This window comes from Falco peregrinus, chromosome 8 (assembly GCF_023634155.1).
Source record: "Falco peregrinus isolate bFalPer1 chromosome 8, bFalPer1.pri, whole genome shotgun sequence".
Lineage (NCBI taxonomy): Eukaryota > Metazoa > Chordata > Aves > Falconiformes > Falconidae > Falco > Falco peregrinus.
Genome location: NC_073728.1, coordinates 28764951 through 28792517, shown reverse-complemented (window position 1 = coordinate 28792517; position 27567 = coordinate 28764951). Strand labels below are relative to the sequence as shown.

The following is a 27567-nucleotide window of genomic DNA, read 5'->3' as shown; positions in this document are numbered from 1 at the left end:
GGATATTTGCTTTGGTGTGTGATCTGTCTTGCACATACAGGCATGTGTCTTATGGGCCTAGGTAATTGCTGGAGGAAAGAACCATCCAATAATAGAAGTGTCATATAGTCAATGATATGACATAAACTTAACATAACTTCAGGCTTTGAAAACTTACTTTTTAATATTAATACACTTATTGCATATATCATTTTTGATCTGAAAAGCTTAATATAGCTTCAGCCAGATTGTTAGCAGTACTGGAGCTGCATCTTAAGCACCAGCCATGGTTTTGGTAATTCTCTCCTCCTGTGTTCCAGTGTGGGGGGATGTGTACACAGTTTGCTGGTTGAGCAAATGGGGTTCTGAGAGTTTGTCTTGCCAGATGTCTAACAGTGATTCTGGTCATGTAATTTGCATGTCCTGAGTAGCCAATTTTCCTGTCTGAGATTCTTGGAATAAGTTATTTCCATGTGTATTTAAACACAATGGTATTCTTTGACTAAACAAAACATGTTTAATATTCATCAAGCCTTCAGTGCCGTACTTGGTGTTCCTGCATATTTTTGTTCGCACCATGCTTCTGGCATATGAATTTTCATTTTTTATTTTGTAATAAGTTACTGCCTTATTAATGCTTTCCCTTCAATTTGTGTATCTGTAAATTGTACATCTGCATTTCTCAATGGTGTTTATTTTAAAAAATCTTTTCCCTTTGCCTGACATTTCCTTATAAACAATGCAGAGAATATTCCACTTTGGGACTTCACTGCAGAACAGAGTATGTGGGGACTGAATTTTTGAAGCCTACCTGTGTCAGGTGTGACCATCACCAGAGGGACACCAGTACTTTCAAAAGCAAGGCTGAAATACCATGCTTTGCATGGTGTCCTTCAAGCTTTGATTTCTCCTTTCTCTCCAACACTGCTCTTAAAATAGCATAGGTCTCCCTGACTGCTTCCTTACACCAGCAGGACTTGCAGGTCACCCAGCACCAGCACCGGGCAGGGGCTGCTGGGGTACGTGACTGACGCAGCCGCCTTCAAACCTCAGCAGGGAAGCGGCAGGGGAGGACGGGCTGACATGACCTTTCATACCTCAGCTGGGGGAAGCCTCAGCTTGGATGGTAGGAAATTTTCTAATCCCCATGTGTAATGGAAGGATCTCTCCCAAACATCCATTTAGGTGACATTGCGGTAAAAGTAATTTTAAAGCTAGCTATGGAAATAACACGTTCTTTATCAGATGAGTAAATACATATTTTAAAAAGGAAAAATAAGCCATCTGTCATCTAGGCACATCACAGCAGAGACTGCATTACTCTGTCAACAGCAGAGTTGTCAAAATCCAGTTTTCGAAAGTACAGATTTCATTTTCTGGCATTTAACAAGACAATTGTATTATAAGGGTGAGAATGAAAATCATTCCCAGAGTTCATTGCCTGTACTAATCCCTCTGCTGTTGGAATAAGAAAAGAAGAAACCTCCTGTTGCATATCACTTTATTTGTTATTTAGAAAAATCCTTGATTGAACACTCATTACTCCAAGTCTGTCGGAACAAATCTGTCAGGCCTGAGGTATAGAAGTAGAGGGTGAAGCAGTCATCTCCAGTCTGTTTCCAGGAACTCTGAGCATTTTGGTGAGAATGTTTAATTCAGTCTGTGTCGGCGTTTGTCTCTATTGATTTGTCCAAGGTCAGTCCAGGGCTGATTGTAGATCCCAACGGAATCCCCAGCTCTTACTGGCCTTTCCAGTCCAACCAGTACATAAGTTTTCACCTCAGAATACAATAAAAATAATAATTACTATAGGGGTTGCTATTATTATTCTTTGCATCTACAGTGCAAAGAATTACAAAACACTTAAATGAGTCCCAAACGATCTGACAGTAAGTGTTCTGCCTACAAGTTTTCATGACTGTGCAATTATTTCGAGGTTGTAAAAGCAACATGTATCTCATGGCTACATTTTAACTGGGGAGTGGAGAGTGTCAACACCTCCCAGTGAAATCAAGAATTAAAGTTTTTAGGTCTCTAATGTATTTTATTTATTATATCATTGTAAAATGTTATCTCCCCTGAGAAATTAAAAATTATCAGCTACTTTTATTAGATTATGAGAATCCAATCTAGAAACAGCAATACTACAGTAATTATTTTGGTAATCATAACTAGCGCAGCTCAAATTCTGAGTCTCCAGCTCAGATTATTTGCAATGAAATATGTGTGACCAATTTCCAGAGTAATCAGAAGTACAGTAGGAAAGAAATCTTGAGAATGTTAAGGTTTATTTTTATTTAATATGAATTTTTTGAGGAAGGTTATCTTGGCGTCCATTAAATTTGAAAAGCACTGAGTTTGCAGATAAAACAAACAAACAATTGCTTTTGATTTGCAGTTTATGCTCCTTGTTGTAAGTAACGCACTGCTGGGTGGACAGGAGAGAGCTTTACCTTGCCTGGTCTCCCAGTAGCGAAGCTGAAGTCTGGGTATCCCTGTAACCTTTGCATTGAGTCCAATAGCCAGTGCTATTTTAAATATAGGTAAGGGATGTGTCTTACTGGGTGGCTAGCAAGTTCATTTATCCATTAAAGAGAGGGGGCTTTGAATATGTTGCTCCCTGGGGATTATTCACATAAGTTCAATTCTTTGCATAAAGCACAGTAATTTTTTTATTTATTTTTTTTTTTAGCAGAAATAGAACTGGAGGTGAAAATTTAAGATTAAAGTAGTCTGAGAGAGAGGAGAGGTTTTATAAGTTAGGAACATGGGGGCAAAGGAAACAGAGTTATGTACTTGGGAAAACTGAGGCCAGCTGAAGGCTTATCTTCCAGGGAGCTCACCAATAACAGAGTGAGCTTAGCAAAGGCTATGATGGAGACTGCAGGTGAACTGGTTAGGGCAAAGGTATGATTGGAAGCCAAAAGCCAATATAGTAACTGGTAGTCAGTGAAAAACTGAATATAAAGATGTTTAATTGGAAACAATGGAAGTTTGACCTTGCAAATGTTTATGCTCAGCCATGTGCTGTTAAAGATTTCAGCTGTGGCAGGGATACAATCTCTTCTGGTTTAAGGACTGTAGTTAAAACAGTTGGATTAACAGCTTCAAGATACTTCATAGAGCTGAACAGTGATGAAACTGCTCATATTTAAAACTTTTCAGGCTCTTGTAGCATATTGAATCAAGGCTGAAGTTCCGATCAGCCAAGCTAAGAGGGATCCCAGCCCTGTCGGACTGGACTGTTGGGTGCAGAGAGCTACTGTATGTGCTCTGGCTGAGCAACCACGAGGGTCATGGTGCAGAAATTGCAAAATGAAATTCTGTAGTTGATTTTACACAAAAGGTCAAAATTGGTTATTATAATGATATTAAAATCTCTCGATGCCTTTCTAGCACTGAAGTCTGTATCATGGATCTATGGCTTGAACCTTGATCAGTCGAAGTGCATATGTATAGTTTTGCTACAATGCTTCTGTAGGGACATAGTGTGTGTGGCTTGAGAAAATATGGGATGTGTATGTTTCAGATCCATAATTTTGATTTTTGAGTTTCTGAATCTTTATATCCCAGGAGATGTAAGAGAACATGTAGAATTGGATGATGTTGATCTGTCTCTGGGGATTAAGTGTTTATTTTATAAATGCTGATCAAAGTTTGACAAACCATTTCTTAAGCGCCTGGGAAGATGAGAAGTGAGAGCTAAAGGAAAAGATGGCCATTATGATCCGTGAGTAAAGCAGTGTTCAAAATGAATGCTCTGATGGGATGACGAGTTGATCTGAAAAGCTGGTTTAATCTGAGATACTTAAGGCTGAAAGAGATACCTGAAGGAGAAATTGGCTATCTGTTTTTCACAGAGGATTATAAGGGGTTGGGAGACAGATTTCTTGAACTCTGTCAGTATTGTGCATGCCTGAGCACCACCAGCACAGCCCATCCTAGCGGGGAGGCAGGAGCACGTGGCATATTTAGGGAAGCAGCTCTTGGTATGAAGAACGGGGCGCTCAGGCTGCATCAGTTTCAGTAGCTAGCTCTGGCAGGATTTAAAATTTCTTTGCGAAGCACAGCTGTAGCCTTTAAAAAAATTCCTTAAAGGGCACTACAAAAATGTCAGCACAGGGTCCAATGTTAAAGCTTAAAAGTGATGGGGGGGAAGAAAAGAAAGAAGGGGGAGGGGGGGAGAAAAAAGGCAATAAAAGACAAAGAAATTTCTGATGTCCAGTTTCCATTACTAAATCTAGGACCTTGGAGTCAAGCTGTTTCTTGTTTTGTCTTCCTGGGTCAGCCACTGTTCCCAGAAATAGCACATCAGCCAAACTGTGCCCCTGTGACAGATTTTACACTTTGGATTTTGCCTTGTGCTGTAGTTTACTGTAATGCTTTTACCTGCCATACCTGACTGTGAGGTCCAAGACATACTTGCAGAGGGGTAGGATGGATTCACATGCACTACTGACATCTCTTTCTGTTGAGCACTAGCGCAATGCAACTCTGTGAGGAAAACAGTTTCATCCTGATGGGAACTTGGTGGCAGGAACTGCAGAGCTATTGCTGCATGGCAGTGCAGCTCGTTCCCAAAAGGGCTTGAGGAAATGGACCAGGGCTGGACGTTGTAAACTGTGATTTTTGGTGTTTCTAGCTCAGTGAAACAAATCTTGCTGGAAACTATCATTTTATTTTCAGTGGCTGGTATAAGTAAAAACTAGTCCCAAAAAGCTGTGGGAGGGTTAAAAGAAGGAAAACTGATATTTCTTCTTTGAGACAAAAGATAACTTAGCGGTTTCATTTTTAAAATTGTTTTCAAAAAGTGCTTGAGTAAGTATTTTATTAAGAAAACAGGCTTTGTATGTACAGCCTATAAAGAACATTATTTTTGTTGCTTTGTTCCCATTTTAGTGAACACTTTAAAATTTGACAACAAACTTGAAGGAGTGAAAGTATAAACAGTTTTAAAATTCTTCACAGAAAGGAATAAAATCACTATTTTTATATGCATTTTTTATTTTTTAATTTTAAAATAATGCTTGAAAGTTGTCGATGTGTTCTACTCTGAATGAACTGACAAATGCCTCTCCTTTATTAAAAAAGCGTAGCTACTGCAAGTGTTGACATTAAGATGTATGCATTTGTCAACAGTTCTGTAATTGCACATGCTGCTTGGTTTTTGAGAGTGAAGCCCTATTACATGCATAAATGGTTCATGACCCATTAATGATGACTACAATAACAGTTTCCTACAGCTCCATCTACATCAGAGAAGTCTGGCACAAAATAGAACATAAATATGAAGGTGGTTTTCAAAGTTAAGGCTCTGGGGTCTTCAGAGTCACAGTTGACTGTTGGCTTTTACTTTTGTATGATATTTCTGATTGCATAAAGAAAAGAATGACTGCAAAGACATCTTGTCTTTCATTGAACCATAAAGACAGCTTCAGGTTGTTGTCACTGGAGTAATAGGGCCTTTTCCAGTGAATGGAATTACATAACGTTATTCTGAAACAAGGAATCGGCTCAGCCTGAAAATATGTTGAGCAGAGCTGGGAATGGATGGTGCACTTGAAACGTCTGGGGGAGCATCTGCCAGTGACTGGAAAATAAATATAATTTTCTCCTGGATATATTATACAGCATAAAATATCAAAAAAGAGAACTAAAAGCAATGATCCATCTAGTCTAGAAGTATACAGTACCAAATGCTTAAGATACAGGTATGTGAAACTTTCAGCATGCAGCTACAGAATAAACTGTCCACCAAAACAGATTTTCTCTAAGTCATGTTAGTTAGAATATGTTTTATGTGCTAGAGCTGGAGGTTTGTAGCCTTTCCCCACTTACTCTGATACTCACTAGTATTCACTGCTAGAATTCTCACCTAACCAAAAGGAAAACATACCAGGATGGATTTTCTTCTTGCAGACATAAGTGTAGTTTCACTGAAGCTTGTACATCCTTTCAGATTTATACTAGTTGAGCACTCCTAGCCTGATTTCCAGCCCTACACATCCTTTTTTTTTTCTAAACATGCAATGACAAAGGGGCCATCTAAAGGCGAGTAGATCATCCTTCTTTCAATCTGCCCACATTATTAATGGCTGAATCTTGACATCTTTCCTTATTAATTCGAGAATAGTAGATCTGGGCTCCAGCCAAAATGACAGTCAAGAAGCATAACACTGAGTAAGAAAAAGTTTGTGATGAAGAACGAGTTTCTGACTGTGCCAGTTCACTGACAACATGCTAGTTTTAAGTCTCTACCCTTTGCACCATCCTTTGTCTTCAAAAATACTCAGCAAACAATTCAGGGGAAGCAACTGGCATATTCCCTAATGAGACAAGATGAAGTGCCCTATTATGATGATGACAGCAAATTGACTAAGTGAACTGCTGTTTGAGAAGTTTGCAAATTGATCAAACCGTGATTCCTTGATTGCTTACTTAATCGCCTGTTACAGTCCCTCTCCTGACCCTCCATACCCCAGTTACTTTTGTCAGCACTTCAGCAACTGAGGGACTCTGTTAGACCCTCAGGCTGTGAACAGTGGAATAATAGGTTCCGGTTTAGGGGATTTCATTTTATTTGCATTAGTATGTACTCTTGGCCAGCTATCAGAGCGGGAATTTAGAGATCTTCTGGACTCCTACAGTGCTTTCTACATCAGGCTAAGGACTGTAAAGAAGAAGCTTTCTTAACTCTAATTATTAAAGGATGGATGCTAATTAAAGTGCTGCCTCACTAGGTGCTGAATACCTTAAGCAGCTTCTTAACTCTGGGAAGGGTAATGCTGTGCACATTTAGTACTTAGTGATGTTTTGCCTGCTAAAGATGTCTGGTCAGGAAAGAAATGTACAAGGGAAAAGCGTATTCTGGTGAGCGGTACAAGCGATTGTCTGGCAAAACTCTTAATTCATAGTCAGTTTGGAATCGGAGCCCCTAGAACTGTGGTTCTATTTTGCTGGCAGAAGTGAAGAAATGTCCAAATTTCATTATAATCTGCATGATAAACTGTCTTACAGCATTCTTCAGAGTAATAGTCAGACAAGGCTACTTCAGGCTGGCCATTTAAGCCTTTCTGAAATTTGTTTCATTACAGAAACTACTTTTAGGGAATGAGGGAAAAGGAGGGATATGAGTCCATCCCTGCACAGGAGTGGGAATGAGGAAGTATTCCTGCTGGTGCAGAGCAGTCGCTGGCTTCTGCTGGCAACACTGGGACTGCATTTCAGAAGTGGCAAGGAAGTGCTATCCCTGCACTCAGCTTGCAAATCTCCAGTTCCTTCCAGATTAAAAGCACTGGGAACTTTGCAGTTGTCTTTACAATCTAGACACAGCAGATACTATGCCATGTCAAGTTTAATTGTGCTGCTCTGCTGCCTGAAGAGTTGAGGGTACCTGGAAGAAAGATTTGCAGTGATTAACATATGGGTTATTCACAAGTTCCCCTGAATATCTCCCAGTCTGTGTAAGTCCTGTGTTTGCTGTATAATGATGTCTGAATGTGCAAATAGCAGCTAAATCTGCTTTCAAAATTAGGGGATAAGAAAAAGATAGATTTGGCCTCCCAGTAGCCAGATGTTGTCCAAATATATTGGTGTTTTCTGCTACTGGTAGCACCGAAAAGCTTACTTAAAGATTAGGGGTAATAACTCCAAATAACTCCATCTCATAGGAAGAAAAAAGGAAGTCTTGATCTATCTGCTAAGTGATTCTGTGTCTTTTATTGTATTTGCTGACAATTAGTTGAACAATCATAAGCTCTTACGGAGAATAACCTTGTCAGTATAATCAAGTAAGTGTTTAAGCAGGTGGAAAAAAAATCAATCCTCCTGCAATGGGATTTAAGGTTACTGTTGTTCAAGACCCAGGATCACACTTGTAACTTTCTGATACCTCTTAACTGCCTTCTTGTGGGAGTTTTCTCTTTGCCCTGTGTGAAGTGACACTTATGATATCTTGCCTGAAAACATGCCTCAAATACAAGGAATTGCACTGGCACGTGGGAGTTTTTCCTCTTGTTCTTGTTCTTAGTGGCTGGCTGTGCTTGTTTTATTTACCACTTGGATTTTCACAGGCACTGATCCTCCAAAAGATGAATATTGATAAGCAGAGAGAAAAAGATGATTGTATAAAAATAGGTCTGAAGCATAAAGATATCACCCAGGATGGAGGCCATATCTGAGCCTGAGCTTTTCTGCTAGGGACAAGGGCTTGTTTTCATTTGGGTGGTAGATGGTGGTAGGGGTCTATAGATGCCTGTTAAAAGGATCCTGCAGGGAAGCTGAGGACAGGCAAAGCTATCTGTCATTTGTGTTGACAAGACTTGAGCAGATGCCTAGGTAGTGATCATGTATACTTGGGTGTGTGTATGTATGTCTTTGAAATACCATTATGTGGATGCATATATGTATCACTCCACAACTAGATGGTGGTACATTTGAAAGTTCACATCCAGTTACGTAAGTAGTTAAAGACATGCCAACTTTTGAGCATGGACTCCAGTCCAAATGCAGTAAACTTTTTCACATGCCAATCAGTAGCAAACCAACAGTTTATGTTATGACAGTGATTAAAGCAGTACTCATGTATAAAGAGCCTGTCTGTTTTCTTCTTCTTTGTGATACGATCACTTTCTCTCTTTTAAAGCTATCTATGAACAATCTTGTGAGGCTTACCGACACCAAGGGAAGACGTCAGGTTTCTTCTACATCGATTCTGATGGTAGTGGACCACTTGAACCACTCCGCGTTTTTTGCAATATAACAGGTAATGACCTAACTTTGTCTTCGGTGCTTTAGGTTGGCTCTAATATGATTGTGTGGTCTTCTTAGTAGTACAATGATAGACATGTCACTAATACTGCTCAGTAGCAGGGAAAAAGCAAAGAACTCGTAGCAGCTGAGGTTCAACCCTGAGATGTTTCCTTATATAGGATCCATGTAAAAGTGATTTTTAAACTGAGTTTGAAGTATTCACCTTGTACTGTTGCTGAGTGGTATTTACAGTGGTATCCACACCTTATAAAGGGCACTGCTGATGTATTTCATGCTATCATAACTTTTAATGAGACGTTTATGTTTTTTACTAAAGATGTAGAAACTTAGAATTCAAACCTTTTGTAACTGAAAGGTTTCTCTGTTTTATTAGAGCAGTACATCTGGGAATGTTTATTAAGCTCCTTGCACTGAGATGTCTGTAAGCCCTTCCAGTCTGACTTAAGCAGGAATACCTCCCCTCATAGGAGTGTGTTGCCTTTGATGTCCCAGAGAATATAAACCTTGATTGTCCTGGGTATCTGTATGGAGGAGAAGGTATGATGCTCTTAGGAGGAGGGACTCTATTGGGTGTCAGGTAATGGAGCAAGAGTCTGGCCAGGTGACCTATTGGTTGAGGCTTTTCAACCTTAAAGTTTTGTAGTATTAAAATAAAAATGTTTCACATGAATATACCTGTCTGGCAACTTTTCCCCTTAAGTGAGTCCTATTTTGTATATAGGGCTGTCATGCAAGGTTACATTGCCCATATTGCAGATTGGGGTAAATGGTACAAGTGTCCTTTCTGCTTTTTATTTTTAAAGTGGAGAGGAAATTTCCTAGACTGTCTCCTGTTTGGCATTATTTGCTTTCTGTGGCCAGGTGCAGATGGAAGAATATTTTATTACCCATTCTAAATTGCTAATTCTGGTTGAGCTACTTTGTCACATATCACCTCAACACTCGGTCCTGAAAACTAAGGACTCAGGATATTCGTATTTTATCCTTAATCTCCTTGTACACTAAATGTCTCAAATTAAATTTTCATTTTTATTTAATTGTTCAATCATTATGTTAATTAAATGCACACCAGTTAATTATTAAGCGTGGTTTTTTATTCAAGTGTAACAAATATTTAATAAAATGTGTCTCCTTCACTGTTGTTGAATCTCATAAGAATTGAAATGGAGTTTCACCTTTCTGTCTGAATATCCTTCCTTGATCTCCAGTATGGGAAATGTGCTCATTTTTATTATTTATCATATAAATATGTGTGATCAAAACATTGTCAGTGCTTTTTATCTCTGCTGAAGAAGTAGGATTTTTGACAAACTCCTTGCAGAAAGCATCTGCTTTCTTCTAATAAATTTTATCTGGCAGAAATGCAGGAGGCATATACCTGATTTTCTCTCAATCTATAATGAACTTGCTGACATTCTTATTTTATTTTGGTTAGAAAAGTGGAGGTGGGGAAAACTGGCAGAACCTCCTAGCTTGGAAAACTTTTATATTCCTTCTTTTCCCCTAGATGTCTCATTTGAGGCAGGGGAAGGTCATTTGTCATTCCTATTATTCCTATCACATAAAAGAGGACCAAGACACAGAAAGAAATTACTATTTTACAGTTGTCCAGAGAATTTGAGGTACAATTGGGTTATGCTTCTGTATCATCTAAATATGGTTTGGGTGCCTTAATCACAAGAACTTCTTTTCTCTCTGGGAACATACGTTATTGTTATGCTGATAAAAATTGTTTACAGTAATAGATTAAGTGCAGAGTATGGGAAAAATAACTCAACCTTATGTACACAGGGATGGATTCTGAATTTCTTACTCTTCTCAGGTAACGCTTCTGCATAGTTTTCTGAAAGTATCAATATTCAGGGAAAGTAAAAAACTGAAATTCTATGTTGTTACATTAGGAACATGGAAGGAACAGAGACAAAAAAAGTCTCATTACTGTTCAGTGACAGAAATCCATAGCACACCTCCTGTGAATGGAGAAACATAGATGGTCAGAAGTGTGGATGGCTTCCAGGTATGGGAAGATGGTGGATGGAACTGTCACAGGAAAGCATGGAGGTCATGTGTGGCATAGAAAAAGCAAATAAGGGTTGATTCTTGTCCATTATATAGGAGCTAAGGGAAAGTTAAATTTATCGATAGCAGGATTTGTTTGGGTGGGGGTGGGGGTGGGGTGGGGTTGTTTTGTTTTCTTTTTCCTGATGCAATGAATAATTCAACTTGAAAGTTACTACCACAGACATGAAGGAGGCCAGTGTATTGACAGAGGGGAAAAAACAGGCTGGAAAAAGCCCCAGTCTTGTCTGATAGATTCAGATGGTGCAATTAAATGTGGAGTTTAGTTGCAGTTCCCAACACAGGCAGCTGCAAGGCAAAGATCACTGGGAAATGGGAATGAGTTTCAGGAACACCTTTTGCCTTCCCTTACTTCCCTGGGTATCTGTTTGCCCTCAAAGGCAAAGATGGGTTCCTGGGCTAAATGAAACTTTGCTTTTACTCAGGCTGGCAGTTTTTTTTGCATACAGTTCGAAAAGTGGTAATCTCTTTATGCCTAAATCGTGTCCAGGCTGAAGAATTTGAAGGTGGAATGGAAAATCTGGGGAAATGACTCATTTAGTGCTTTTAAAAGTAGAGGTGCAGTTGAGCTAATGGCTTCTGGGAATTACAGTGTGTTGAGTCTGTGAAGGTTGAATTCAAGGAAGGAATCAGTTCATCAGAAATGAGCACCATCGTGGCATTTAGAGAAGAGTGTTGTTCCTTAATGTTCATTTACATTTGTCTAAAATCCTTTCTAGTTTTTACCTGTTTAATTGAACAGATAGGAATCTTGTTTGTAGCCAGTTATTAACCATGGCAGATTAACATCAGGTTTCTTGCATACTGCTGTCTGATCCTAGGCATCCAATATGTGGTGCGGATATAGGAAGTATCAACATCACAAGTTAATTTGTTGTGTCGATGGTCTCAGTGACTTCTCTGCAGCCTGTCAAATATAACAGCCCACTTGCTGAAGAAAAATTCTGAAGGAACAAAGACATTGCAGTTGTGTGTTGAAAGGGAGTTGGACAATCATAGAAAGACAAAGAGGCAGAGAGAAATAAGGGAAGGGAAACTTTGCGGGGAGAAAAAAAGAGGGGAAATATTTTAAAATAGTAACCCAATTTTCAGCATGGCAAGAAATTTAACAGTAGAGTGCCACAGGATGTCTGCTGATACTGGAGTGGGTAGACATTTATTCATTGTCTGGAGAAGTGGCTGAAAAAGCAAGGTGGCAAAATTTGTAGATGACATACTATTATTGAAGTTGGTGAAGAAGAGGGAAGTGTGTGTGAAGCACTATAAAAGGATCTTATCTCGAAAGATGTTTATTTCTAGTAAAAGTAAAATAAGTTGTTGAAAAAGGAGGTTGTCAGGAACAGTCATGTACCTAATTAAAGACATAGAAAGATATCTTCACAAAAAGAGGTTAAAAGTAAATAATCCAGAGCTATTTAGGTTGGGAAGACCCAAAGTGAATAGGCCACATTGAAGGAAGAGGATGTTAATTTGCATTTTCTTACAATAGGAATAAAGAGACAACTCAATGACAGTCAAAGACAACAAACTGAAAACTAGATTAAAAAAATAAGATAGCACCTTATTAACGTAATGTTTTCTTCACCTTATATGCCCATTATACACAAAGCAAAGTCACTTTCACAGGGAAACTCACCAGTTTTAGGAAACAATGAGGAATCTGCACTGAATGTGCATGTGTGTGATGGAAGTGAACTAGTCGTATGTGCCCAAACCATGATCACATGTAGCTGAATGCTGGGAGAAACACCATGAAGTTTTGTGTGGATCTGCAGGGATTATTAATTTAGGATGACTGTGTTAAGCGCCATGGGAACATAGCCTGTTTCCAGGGCCACCTGCACAGGAATGTGAACCTTGTTTGGATGGAGATGCAAGGTCTCCTTGCTTTACCTGGGTACTCTATACCCGCACTGTTTTGCATAAAGTACAGAGAAAATGTATCCTATCATGTTTCGGGGTAATGAACAACCAACAGTGGTAGGAAAGAAATTTTTCCTGTAGGCTGATTGTTTGATAATGAGCCCAGTTTAATTAATCTTCACTTCCTGCTGAAGTGACTTATAACAATCAATACAGAAAATGGCTAATGGACCCTCTGAAACTCTGGTCTGGCAGTCTTTCTATCATTGTGAGGTTTATTCTCTTTGTTGTTGTTGTTGCTTAGAAATCTATTGATCTGTCTGGAGTACTACTTAAATGCTAATAATCATATTCTCCAGTGTAAAGTCTATAGACATGCAATCTACATCTATGTACTTGTTTTGCTACCCTGTACAGAAAGTGTTTGTAATGACCTTTCCTCATCTCCTCCAGAGTAAATTTTACCCTTGATATTTGAAAGATTTGCTTACAATACAGTTGAGTCATTCTGTTACTGTACTTTACTGATGCTGTTTTACTGTATGCAGACCCTAGGCTATCAAATCAATAATGCTTAGAAATTGCCATGACTAAGATCAATGTTTAATTTTATCTTAGATATTTATCCAGTCCTCACACAGTTTCCCTTTTTTTTCTTCCAGAGGTGCAGATTAGGGAAAAATGAGTCCTTGTCCCAGGTCTTGCTGCTATTCCAAGATCTGGTTTTGAAACTACCATAGTGAAAAAATAAATAATGAACAAAATATATGTCTCTCCTTGTTGTGGATCATCTCTGGTTTGCAGTCTCCTCTCAAAATGAAAATAATGCCTATTGTTCCGATGCAAAAAAAGTAAAGCTTTATTTTCTCTATCTCAAATAACTGTATAGAAATTGTATTTAGATCTCAGGCAAAGTAAGGGATTCTAAGATGTGAAGGAGATTGCCAAAATTATACTTGCAATTTTTTATAAATTGCCTCTAGCCTATTTGTTCATTCAGCTAACAATGACCAAGATTTTATTCTTTCATATAGTACCTATTCCATGGCATGTAAAGAGGGTTGAATTCAGGAAGATACAAGTTGTGTTTGTAGCTGAAGTACCTAAATACATTAAGTGTCTGAATAGTCCCACTTGCAGTATGATATTTGGTCAGCTATTTGAGGAAAATGCTGTAGCGGTTCAGCTTTACTTTTCTGTGAACAGGAGCAGACCAGAGTAACAGAGATGGACTACTGCAAAGCAGAGCTGGCTGGACCTCAATATTTGCAGTAGGGATCCCCAGTGACGTTCCCCAAATAATTGTGGAACTGGTGGTTTTACTTGTCCACACAGCATCCACCTTTCCCTTTGTTTGCACACAAGTATCTCAGTTCATCTTCTTATATAATTTATTCATCCAATTTCCCACAAGGAATCATCTCCTCTTATTTTGTATAGCAATTACACTGATAGAGAAGCCACCGTGTGATTCATCCCTTGTCACGGTTCCTGTGGAGCTGGCAGACCCCCGGGTGAAGAGGGCTGCCGTTGGTTAGGCTGAGACAATCACAGAGAGGAGAAGGAGGCGGCGGCGGTCATGCCCTTAATTCTGGTGTTACTACCTGCAACTATGTAATTGTGCACAAGAACTTGAGGGGTGAAACTCCCTGAGATTCTTAGAATGAGCTAGAGAAGATTTTACAGCTTTGAACTTCTTAAGGAAATGTTTGGAGTGCCTTCTTTGTTTGTTATTTGATTATTTTTATTTTTTTTTTTCTCTTAAAGAGTCTACCTTGCAACTTCCTCTCTGTAACTGATTGACTGTATCACTGGAGAAAGCAATGCATGGGAATCCTTTACATATTATATCCTACTGTTTACATTAAAGACAGCTCTAAAAGACTTATAGTTTATCCCGTCAAGCACTACAGGTCTTTTGGCACGCTACAGTTCTGGCAATTTATACTTTTCTGGTTTGAATTGTCATTAAATATTCCAGAACTTTATAAAATGAAAAACAAGTGCTTATATTGTGCCAAAAGCATTGCACTGTCAACAGCTGCCTTGCTGTTTTCAGGGAAATGGTTGTGTTTCTGATAAGCATCACAGCAGAAGTCCTGCAGATCTTCTTCACTGTCACACTTGCAGGAGGCCCCCAAGGAAGTTTTATCACAGAAGAACCTGACAGTAGGTACTTTCCTCTAGCCTTTACCTTTTAATCAAGGGTTACTTCAACTTAACCACTCTCCTGCCACACTTGCAGTGCTCAGAAGTTGGAAGTCAGTTGTGGTTCTCTGTAAGTTACTCCATCTATCTCAGTTACAAGGGGTGGATCCATTTTGCCCCAGAACTGGGTGTCTAGTGCCTTGCTGGAAACCTGCAGGTGTCCTGCCCAGCCTCCTGGTGTGGCACCAGAAGAATGGCAGGTCTTCTCTGGGCTCCGTTTCTTGTCTGGCAGGCTCGTGCAGATGTCTGAGCTGTCACAAGGCATATGAAAAGTGATTATGTTGAGTGTCTCAAAACTCACCTTAGATGAAGGACACTGAGTCAGAGAGGACTGCACTGTTGTCACAAGTGAGGTGTGAGCACAGTAAATGAGTGTTCATTTTGCACTAGGAAGTAGTTCAGAGACTACTGCTTCAATTTTTGCAGAGGAATATTTCTCACTGTTTGTTGTGGATACTCTGTGTGAGAGGAAATGCAGAAATGGAGGATCACCAAGAAGTAGGCTGGCAGGATAATAGTTTACCATCTCTGGGCTTCAGCACAACCCAGGGAATGAGGGTACAAGGGATCATAGAAGAGGTATTTCGTTCTCATCCATCAGAGCTGCCTGGCACTGTCATTCTGCTGACAGAGACACCTCAAACATTGGGCTCAGTGGGCAAACTTCATGCCTGGAGGGTAAGAGAGTTGGGAACCCAGCTTTACCTTCTCTGCCAGACCTGGGGCATCATGTCTGTGGAGCTGGGTATGTGGTGCTTTCCTGGTGCCAGCTACTGACTACCAGGGAGGATGTACAGACAGAGAACAATACCAGGTATGGGCATCTCTGAGGAATGCACGCTGGCAGGTGCAATCTGCCAGTGCCACCAGAGAGTGGGCTGTGTGCAGGGCTGGGGGGACAGGAACCCCCCAGACTTGTTTCCATGGAAATGCATCGTGGTACTTCTGCACTGGCTGGAAGTGGCTGAATCAGGAGGAGGCTGATGAGCACAAACCAAAAGCATGTATTGCTCGGTCAGCCAGCAGGGGAAAAAAAAAAGCTAGATAGGAAACAACAACAACAATAATAATAATATTAATAATAATAAAATAATGGGTGGATTTCACAGGATACTTGGAAAACATTTCCTTGGAGTCAGTGAGTTAAAGCTGTGTGCGATAGGAAATTGTCTTCATATTCTTTGAGGGGTGTATGTTTAGAGCAGCTGAGTTAAACTGTCACTGCAGCTTAAAACAATAGAGTGTTCAAGGAAGAGAGTGTCTTTTGTGTGGTTGTTCCTGTAGTTACAGGTTTAGATTTCAGGACAATATTTGGCATTCAGTGTAGAGCACCATGAAACAAATGCATCATATGAGCTCTCAGAGCGATTTTTCTCTCTCTCATGTAGCATTTACCGTATGTTTGGCTTGTCGGCAATTTAATCATTCTGAATAATCTTGTTCTGTGACAAACCTAAATCACAAAGGAGTGATGCAGTTTGTATAGGTGAAATGTGCTCCACAGAGATATTTCAAACTGAAGAATAAAAATGAGAATTAGACAATACAGAACTCATAGAAAGCCAGTTTTCCAGCTGCTCTAATTTCCCACAATTTAATTTGTGTGCCATCAAAAGCAACTTGAAGGCTTCCAGTAAGGTGATAGAACTATGGGTGAGGCTAAACAGAGGGTCTAAAATGCTGAATGCATTGCAGTCCCGTGCTGTAAAAACATCTCCTAGGACCAAATACAGGCAGCATAATATCCTAGAAAATTGGACCATTAAATAAAACTGCAAAGTCATAAAGCTGTAGCATTACCCTGAAATTAAAGCATTGTCACCTTTGAATTATAGAACAATTTAACAAGCATTTAGGAAATCTGCTTTCAAAGGCTGCATTTAACTGTTCCGGGTTATACAGTAAAAGAAATGGCTGCACTCTCCTACTGGGTTTTGAATGACTTTCAGCTTGTGTGTGGTTTGAAATTTTACCAAGCTGAGAAAGTAATAAAATAATAAAGTGGAATAATGGAAGGTAAAAATAAACGGTGACCTTTGCCTGGAGAACAGTTTTTTCACTCTCATTGTAAATTCACAAGTGCAGGGAGAGCTCATTAAATTGAGTAAACAGGAAAAAACCACATAGTATGGGCAGACGTAAAAAGATAATGATAACTTCTTTGTTCAAATAAAGGAAAGGAGGGCCTTGTCTGCCTAGTTTAACAGCTTTCAGATATGGAAATGGCTAGAAGGAGCTAGTGGCACTCAACTTTTGGTTGGATCTGTGTTTACAGTGTCACTATCTAAAAATATGATGAAAAGAAAACAAAAAGAATACATATTGAAAAAACCAACCCCAAACCAAAACCAGAACAGCAATCCTCTTATTGTAAAATAAGAACATTATTTGAAACCCCATTTTCAAAAGCCACAGGCATCTTCCGTGCAGAGGTGCGCCTCTGCAAAGAGCGATGTGAGTCATGGAGCTAAGCTGCAGACAGCCGTTGCACCGCTTTATAGCTGTAGTGGTCTGTTCATGTCCAGATTGCAACAGCATTTCTTACATAGGTCCGGAAGCACAGCTGCAATGCAAGCTCCCGGATTGTTGTCAGTAGGCTTCAGAGTACACACTGATTGAACGGCAAGGGTATAATTCCTTGCCCTCATTCTGAGGCAGGCAGCCATATTCTGGGAGCAGGCTTAGGTAAACTTGTGCATGTGAATTTAAGAAACTAGTATGATCTTTTTCTAAATGCTGCTGGGTTTGAGGCGGAGAAAATGGTGTTTGAATAAAGCCCAGGAGTTGACCTGAACAGTGAGGGTTTCAGAAGAAAGGCTAAGATTATTTTTGTGTCGTTTTCTGACCTACAGAAGCAGTCTTGCGTCTGCTGTGCATTGGGCCACCCTCCTAATCTGAAGACTTCCTTTCAGACTCCAAGTTTTTTAAGCCTATTTCATCACCGTTGTTGTTGTTGTTAAAAAAGGTAGCACAGGATGTGTTTCTCTGTGCTTTTTCTACACCAACTGTGTATAGGGAAAAGAAACAAAGTTTTGAGTGTCAGTAGCTTTTGCCATCCAAGAGGTATACTTACTGGTGGCTGTGACTTTCCTTTCACTAGATCCGTGAGCCACACGTCTATATTTTCTGAGAAGCTTTATGGGTGGTTATCTTTACTTCAAAGATGGAGCATGGAGGGAATCTTTGAAGTGATGAGCAAAGCACAGGTCTGACCTGTAAAAGTAATAAGCATAACAGATCAGGCATGTGTGGATTAGGAAATGTCTGAAATGTAACTCTGAAGTTCTTCCCTTCTGCTATTACTTTTTTTAATTCTCTGTTCTGTTGTACTTGCTAAATGACAATTGCTTTGAGTACAGAAAGAAAGATGTTTGGTTTTCCTTTATCTTTGCAAACTAGAGGATGGAAAATATGCATTTAGCTTCTTGTATCTAAAAGATCCTGTGGAGAAAAGCAAGAACTTCTTGAATGTCGAAGTTCAGATCTGAGGGGGACAGCTAAGTGCAGCTGTAATGATAGCAAGACCATTGAAAATTAATGAACAATCACAAGGAAGATCTGTTGAATTCTGTCCAACATGCTTGTTAATGATTGCTTGTTGCTGAAAGTATGTTTGCTGATGTCTTGCCCAACCTCATTTCAAACATGTAAATTAATTACATTTCCAACACTTCTTGGGGAGACTGTTTTATGCTATGCTACTTTTAATAACATTTCCTAGTAACCCTTCATTGCTACTAAATTACTAGATCTTGATGCTTCTGGCTTTTCAGGTACCCACACAGCACCTTTCCTGGTGTGTAAGTACAGAGCCTGGAAAGCACAGAAGTGTTAGTAACCACTCTGAAACTCTAGTGTTAGGCTGTTGTACATCCTGAGCAACACTGTAGCCATTCTGTGAGCACTGATTTTATTGCGATTTCTCAAAATTATGTTAATAACTCTCTGTGGGGAGGAGCTTATAACTGCCCATCCAGAATTTCAGCAACCAGTTTGTTCAATCATCTCTTGGTTTTACAGCTCACTTAACAATTTGATATTTGTCTTTTTAGTAGATTTTTCAGTGAAGACAGGGGTTAAACTTCTACCAGCTTCCATGAGAGGAAGGTTATCTCAGTTGCAACTGCTTCTGAAAACCCCATTCTGTTCATGTTAATCCTTGAGAGAACAAAACACAGACAGAGACTCCGGCTGATAAAAATCGCTACTTTCAGATGTACAGGATGTGTGTTATGAAGTCATTGAATTATGTTGTGTTGAAAGCAATATGGATGCAGGACTGTGCAGGGTATTGTGCTACCGTGTTGACTGTGACTACAACCACTGGGGCAAATTCTACAAGCAATACGTTTGTAGTTTTTCTTGTAATTTTAATCTAGCTTTTGTTTAATACACATTGCAGGAATGTTTCTTTGAGCTCCAACTCAAAGGATCCACAAGCAGTATCCTGCACTCAGTAAGAACTACAGAATTGCAGATCTATGAGCAAACTCTTTCTGTCTGCCATCACAGAAATGATGAGAGTGTTGCGAGTGAATGTATGGTTTTCTAAGTAAACTGTCCTTACAGTTAATGCCATACATTACTGGGAGAATAATTTCTCTGTAACTTGCAGCCAGGTCTTGGAACAGACCTCTTTAAATAATCTCCAGATGGTGGTTGTTACTTGCCTGTCACCTGAATGCCTCCATAATGACAATCCATTAAATCATCTGAGTGTTTTTGCACAGACAGTCCTTTTCAGACTAGCTAACCTATCAGAGTTCTGGTGAAGTTGTCTGTGGGATATCTGTAGCTCAATGACAAATACTTCAACTGCAATGCATTGCAGTGGCTGCAAAGCTACTGTCCTCGTCATGCCACTCTGTTGCAGAGTAGCTGGAAAGCTCATGCTCTGCAAGAACTCAGACCAGGTAATCTGGTAAAACCAGAATACTTACATGCATAGTTTTTAAGCTTGGTTTAGAAAAGATCTGATTCAACATTATCTAAGGTTTTTCTGTTAAAGCATGACTAGAGAAAATAGGAATCTGTTTTCTAGGTCTTGACTCTTTCTCTGTAACGGTCAGTAGGTTTCTGCAAGTGAGATTGAAATCTTCCTCTCATCAAATGGTTAACATTTACTTCCTTACATTTTTGCCCTGTCAGTATCTTATATCCTCCCTAGGCAAGCAGGGTCTTTGATAAAGAGGGAATTTACTGGATGTGGCTCTTTACATCGTGAAGCACATGCAGGGCTCACTTCTGTGAATCCTCATTAAAGAGTTTGCCTTTTACTCCAGGTCAGCTTGGCAGATTGGCCATTCAGGCTGTCCTTTTTATCTTGCCTGTTGCTATCTCACCAGAACCAGCTGGGAAACAGCCTCCCTGCTGAGATAATTGCTTCTAATTGTGATGTTCTCCTCGTCATGCCAACTCCAATGCTGGTCATGAGCTGAGTTGTTATGATGCAGGTTGTGCTTAAGCTCAGGTTCTGCTTTCTGTCACCTATGAAATCCCTTGCTCTGCCAGTAAATGCAATGAAGGAGATGAGAATGGGCTCCCCAGCGTGGAAAAGCAACAACATTCACAGGTACTAGAGATGCTGCATCTTATGTTGTTCTGCACCATCATCCAAACCAGACATCACTCAACTTATATGTAGAAAAATCTGAGAACTGAGTAAAATGAGTGATCTGACTTCCAACTGGTCAGTAAGAACATACTCTCAGTTTTAACTTTCTGGCAAGAGTTTGTGGTGAGTTTGTACAAGCTCATCAGCCACAGTTCTCCACTACCGTTTGTTGTTACAACAGTGTGGGCTGTGCTCTCCCAAAGAGCTATGCTTGCAAAAAACCCATGAACCATATTATTATGTCTTTTCTCTCTGGGCCAAAGCCAGCTGAAATGTAAATCTTCTTTAGATACCTGGCAATAGAAGATGCCAAAGATCTCCCATGTTTCCCAGGAAGCTTGTAGTTTCTGTCTTGCTCAGCAGGCTCTGTAGTGTTTGCTAGAGGTGGTTCAGGGAGAAACATCTCTGTGTTACACCGACTTGTAATAAGTCATCATCACAGAGTGACCACTTCAGAGCCCGGGGTCCTGCTGATGCTCTCTCCCATGCGGTTTTCGTTCCCTGCTTGTTGCAAGTTTTTTGCTCTTAACTTCCTGTTCAATCCTTTTTCATTTAACAGAAGACAAGATCTGGACTGCAGTGCAGCACAACAACACAGGGCTAACCAGAGTCCAAGGAGCTGATCCGGAGAAGCCGTACACCATGTCCTTTAACTACAACAGCAGTGCAGAGCAGCTTGAAGCCATGATAAACAGTGCAGAGTACTGCGAACAGGAGGCAGCCTACCACTGCAAAAAGGCACGTCTCCTGAATACCCCAAGTAAGTGCCATGATCCCAAATCTTGTCTTGTTAACTCTTAATGATTATACAGCAGATACAGGCTGCCCTGTGACTGAGGAGAAAAAGACCCAAAATTAACAGTAGTAATACAGAATAGAGTGAAAAGCCTTTTACCCTCTTGGATACCACTGTGCAGTGCCTGTCCTCTAATATAAAATGTCTAGAGCTCTGTGGGGGAATATCTGTAAGTTCATGCATACAAAGGCTCTGAAAGCTTCTACTATGGAAAGTACTACTTAGAAACCACAAAAGCTGTATTTAGCTGATGGTAAATGGATATGTTTAATTGTATGTTAAAGATAGAAATCATCTAGATTTCTCCAGACCTATGGTGTTTCTGGAGAGAGGAGGGGTGTACCCTGAATGTGATGTTTAAGTTGCTTGGTAGTACAGTTTCTGGGGCAAAACTAATTTTCCCCTCGTGATAGAAGGAAAAAGTGTTTTGCCCTGACTTAATGTAGCAGCAACAAGAAAGCAGACGGTCTGATAGATTTATATCTCTTTGAGGTACCAAATTTCCAGTGGCTACTCAGAGTAGCTGTCTTCCACTTGATTCTCTCTTGGCGTCAGGATTTTGTGTTTGCTTATCCAGAGGGATGAATGACATTAACAGCAGCAGGCTTCTGGATCTCTTCAAGGTCTCATCTGGTTATTTGAAATGTCTGGATGGCCCTAGTGATTCTTTGATGTTAACAACTCCTAAATTTGTTGGTAGGTTAGAAGAAATCTCGTGGAAAGCCTTAAGGGGAGCTTGCAATGGGAGTTCCTATTGTGTCAAAAATACATTGCCAAATGAGATGTATCAAAAACCTGCCTGGTTCCAGCAACATTACTGTAGCACTGAATATTTATGGAAGCAGTAATCAGATGCCTTATAGTCAGTTGTTTTTTAAAACCTGTGAATTACGTCTTTTGTTATCATCAGAATTTACCAACCAAAACCTGCTTGTATTGCTAATATTTTTTTAAAGAATGAAATGTTAGTATCAGCATCCAGGGTAGAGCACAAAGGGAAAACAAAACGCAGGCATAAGTGCTCATAAAGAAGGGGAACTAATGTCTTAAAAATACTTCCAGTGTTTCTGGCTTCTGCACCCCACACCATACTTGACATGTTTTAAGGATATAATCACACAGCGATTATTTCCAAATTGTGTTTTTGAGGATGAAGGCCACAATGGTAGAGCAGGCCTGCATGTGTTTACACAATTCTGTGAGGTACTTGGTCACGCATATCCAGAGAAGTAGACTATGTGTACATTTTGAGATACCTGTTGTACGTGGTGCCTTTATAAAGCATGGGATGCTTCTAAAGGTTCCAAACACATTTGTCCATTAATAAAAAGAAATGAAAAAATAGTGATAATCTTGTGTATATTGGAAGTATATAAACTATCCGTCTTCAGGGTGAAAGCTATCTACCAACTGGAAGACTGGCTAATGCAATTCCTGACAGGCAGCTTCTCCATTTGTCCAGGACCTAAGTTGTGAGACTGACTGCTCAAGGGGGAGGACACAGGGGCAGTGTCCAGCAGCTCAGCTTGCTCCCTTGCAGCTGCTGCAGTGCCACTGTAGTCCTGACAGTTGACCACACAATAATTGCACAACTCATAACTCTTTAGTACAACTCCAGCTGTTAAATCGGGGGCGGGGGGGGCGGGAATTGCCATCCAGTGCTCTGTGTGTGGCAGATAACATCAGTTTTTCCTCTTTTTTTCTTCCTTTTATATGATTTTTAATTACACTTTCAATTTTTTCATCCTGAACTTTTTCAATAGCCTAAGGCTGTAAGTTTGGCAAGATGTGGAACATGCTTAAAAATAAATCATTTGAGTTCTTGAAATGGCAAGATATGGGTAACAATTTGTTCTTAGCTGAATATTAAGTGTTTTTAAACGATAGAAGAACATCTTTTCCCCCAAAGCCTTAAATAACTCAATTGATATTCGTTTGAGGTGAAGTGCTGCTGTATTAGAGAAGAGCCTAGAGACCCAGTGGTGACGAACACTGTAGGTGTCTTGAAGAGCTCTAAGATCTGAAGAATTTACATTCCTAAACATGAAGACGAACCACAAGTGACAATAACCCTAGGGTGTTTTTCTGGACACACCGTGGAAGATTCTCACCTGTGGTGTTTATGTGCAGAAGCAACGGGATGGAGAATTGGGGCCAGAGCAACAGAACAAAAATTGGAACTTTTGCATTTTGTTTCTTGATTCGGCCTAGGCTTTTGGATGTCTGAAGCACAGTGTACTCTCTCTGTTGCCAGGGTATCATGATGTGTAATTACGGTTAATGAACCACACTGTGGATCTCCTTCAGAAGTCAGTATACAATGCACATGTATTGATGACAATGCCGCATTCATAGGCCAGCAGGAAACATTGCAACCTAATCCAGCTTGCTGCCTACCACCACTCCTTAATACTTCTGGACTGAGGCCAGTGGTGAATGCTTGATAGAACAGCATCTCCCAGAGATATACCTGATCTTGATAGAGCTATAAAAGTTCCCCTTCTGGCAAGGAATCTAATCCATTTCTGAGCTTCCTCTTGCTCTGGGCTTTGTTGTTGGTTTTTTGTTTGTTTGTTTGTTTGCTTTTGTTTTTTTTCTTTTTCCACAAGGAGATGGAACCCATGATTAGGATATCTCAGCTGGTAGCACCAAAAGCCCAAACCCTTGTCTTCAGGATCTAAACACTCTCACATTTCACATCGAAGTAATAAAAAGATTTCTCTTTACTTTCGCAATCATAATGTTACTCTCCAGCAAAGATACATGTTGTTACACAGCAATTTTGGCTTTCACAGCTTTGACGTGGAGAGAAAAAAAAACAAAAAACATGTGCTTGGGCAAAGGGACAAGCATGGCACTCTGGGGGGATGCCTCAGAGAGAAATCAAGGGAGGCTTCTGGCTTGCATAAAATTGTTCCAGTTTATATCAAGGAATTTGTCTTTCCTCTCTTCCTACTACCTCTTGCCCTGAAGACACAGACACATCCCCAGCGGGTGTGATTCAGCATAGTTTCCCCATTGAGTTACTTGGATTTACATCTGCAACGTGTCAGACATGCAATCTGGCAGTTGGCAAAGGAGTTTACTCATCTCCACCTCCTGCTGTCTGGAACAGCCTTATCGGTTCTCACTGTCATTCTGCAGTTTAGCTGCAAGCATGTCTTTGAAAACTAAAATTAAATTGCTCTGAACTGCATTTTTTGTACATCTCTGCCATCAGATATATTTTTAGGAGGTTTGTGAACATCAGCATAGATGTCTGCCCATCAAAGGAATACCTGGCTTTCTCATGATGCTAGCAAATGAAACTTGTAATTTATGACCAGTAATTGCAAGTCTCTTGTGACTTCTCCGTGCCTGTTGGAGAGACACACACATAACTGGAGCAAATCTGACAGTTGGCATTAATTAAGGCAGCCATCCACACTCTTAGCAAGATTGCAGACTTTACTGCTGTCTCATCCTTAGAAGCACAGACCAACACAAGCTAGCAGGGGAGGAGGAGGGTGGGTGGGAAGCCTGGGTTGCCTCTAAATGTGCTCTCTGTATTTTGGGAATCTGAAAAGAAATTCAAGCCCCTGGGGCTCTGATTTCCTTTCTTTGTGGAGCATCTCAGGTAACACCTGGGAAAAGGGTAAGTGTACAAGGATAGGTGCATGTGTGCACATGTATGTTTAATTAAACTGTAAACATGTGTGAAGGTATGTAAACACTTTATTACTGAACAAACTCTCAGCTCTGACTGAATTTGCTCCGTTTTCTAGAAGTGGTGGGTGGACTCAAAAACTTAACATTTGGGAAGCTGCCTCACATCCACCTTATCAAGGACTTAACACAGTGATGGCTGTATCAGTTGCAGGGTAGCTCACTTTATGATACTTGCCTGACAGTCTGTCAAGTTCATAGCGCATTTGTGTAGGCAGGGACTGAGAAAAGATCAGTCCTAGAGCAAAATCAAAGAAAAAGGAACGTCTTTAGGTGGTATTTTTTTCCTGACTTCTTCCTCACTTTTCTCTTTCCAGTAGGGTTCCCATACCACATCATCTCAAGCACTGATTTCAAACACCCATTCTAAACTATGTGCCTCTTCCCTGAACTTTCTGCTTCTCCCTCTTAAGATCAGTCTAGTCCTAGTATTATATGACTTGCACCCAGGTTTCTACCTCCTCTTCTTCCCTCTGCCTCCCAGCTAGACCTGAATCTTGGTGCCGATCTGCACCACGTGCACATCCAGATCTGTAACTCCTTATGTCAGACAGCTGTTTGCCCTCCCTTGTGAACCACTGCATTTGCATTTTGTACCTCCATTCTTGGAGGAAAAGACATAGTGCCACCTCACAGCAGGGCTTTCTGTGTTTAAAATTTCTGTGTTTAGACTTCAGTTTAGACTTAATTCTGCTGCTGAGACAGGTTGGTAGCGTTTTATCTGTGCCCTGTGTGTTGGTAGAGCTCTTCATCTGTGCAGGGTCCCTCTAGTTCTGGATGAGGCCTCCAGTGATGTCAGAGCACAAGATGCTAAGAAATGTCCTGCAGGGTCCTGTTTCCAGTGGCTGCTGGAGAAGATGCAGCTTAGAATGAGTACACAAGTCTGTATGTCTTCAGCACATCCCTCAGTATGTTCCCAACACCCACAGCTGCTCTATTAAGAGCATTAGAGTTTATGCCATTGCCAATCCCTTTTAGTATCCACTATGGATCTGGTGTTTATAAATTTATCTAATAACTTTTTGAACTTTATTATATTGCCTGCCTCGGCAGCCTCCTAGAAAAGGAAATTCCAGGAGTTCCCTGCTTGTTGTGTGCAGAACTACTTTTTTTTTTTAATATAATGTGTTTTAAATTAATGTTTTACTTAGTGCACCAAGTTCTGGTATTGCAGGATGCAGTGAATCACAGTTCTGCACTTATCCAGTGCATTTATGGTCCTTTTAGCTGCCCTTCTTGGACCTTCACTAGCTCTAGTCTTTTTTTCACCAGAAGTTATCCACGGCGTTTGAGGCATGGCTTGCACCAAGATTTCATATAGTGGGGACACCACTTTTTAGAGCAGTGTAAATCTTTATGGAGAAAAGAGTGTGAAATCTGGGTTCCGATGAAGTTTTTTACATAGATGTACCATGAGGTGATATAAAATGACCCATAATAATTGGATCTTTGCTCACTATTATATTTTTCAAATATAATTTCCATTTTATCATTCCAGGTACTTTTAAATTGTTATTGCATTACCAGGAGACTATTTGTCATTGCACAAACTAACTTCAAATTTTTATTGCATTAGCAGGGGAGTATTTGTCACTGCACAAAATAACATGGAACAGGGCAATCCACTCTCAAAAAGTGGTTTATATTGAAGGGAGCGGTGGATAGGTGGCAGGTCTAGATTGTATGTTGGAATTATTCTTGGGTAATTAGGATCCCTTTCTTGAGAATGATTGAATTGCCATCTGTGTTTCCACCACCGTACCTTGTCTCTCCCCTCCAAAGTGGCGATGCTGGCAGCTTCTCACAAGCACAGTTTTAGACTCGTGCTGTATTTAGAGACTTCTGAACAGAGTTCACCACAGTAACGCAACATGCCCCCTTATTTGTGGGCAGAGATTTAGAGGCCATTTTTACAGATGCTAGTGTGCAGCTGATTAGGATGCAGGTGGTCTAAACAGAATAAAAAAAACCCTGCTGCATGGGAGAGGTAGCTTGGCATCTAGCATGCATGCAGCTGTGAGTAATGGAAATACCACTATCCCAATTTCTGAGCCTTTACTTCCCTCGCCATATACGATCCCTCCTGACTGACAGTGAGGTAAAGTGTGCTATAGCTGCCGAGGAAGGAACGGCAGCTGCTTGTGCTACTTCTCCTCTAGTCCCATTGTCTTTCTCCGAGATTGCAATATGGCCAAGAGGCCAAGTGATGGGAAAGACATGGGAAGAAATCCTTGCTCAGTCATACACTGAGTGGTTTTTAACCCAGAGGGAGGAAAGCATGCTCCCTCCTTGCTCCTTGTACCCCACTGCACGAGCAGACAGGCTTAATGCTACCTGGCATACTTCTGGAGTGACACTAGAAGGGCATGAGTCTCCTGGGATTACTCCAGTGGATACCGGAGCACCACTATCTATGCTTGCTTTACACACAGTATATCAGGTGGGTATGAAAACAGTTCTCAAAGTGGGGACTTGATAGAGTAGCGAGGAAGAGGCTTGTATGGGTAACTCTTGGTTGCTTCTGCAGAATATGTTCTTCATACTTCTACTG

The 27567-nt window shown here is 40.3% G+C and overlaps 1 protein-coding gene across 2 annotated transcripts in view; it reads left to right on the top strand.

Annotated features, from left to right (window-relative positions):
• Window positions 1-27567, top strand: part of CNTNAP5 (contactin associated protein family member 5) — a 296701-nt gene that overhangs the window by 187798 nt on the left and 81336 nt on the right. For both annotated transcript variants that reach the window (XR_008748523.1, XM_055812801.1), the window contains exons 12-13: window positions 8624-8743; window positions 21075-21275. Coding sequence is in view for 1 of the 2 variants with exons in the window: in XM_055812801.1 (XP_055668776.1) it covers window positions 8624-8743; window positions 21075-21275 (321 nt within the window). In the remaining variant the exon portion in view is untranslated. The remainder of the gene's footprint in view (window positions 1-8623; window positions 8744-21074; window positions 21276-27567) is intronic.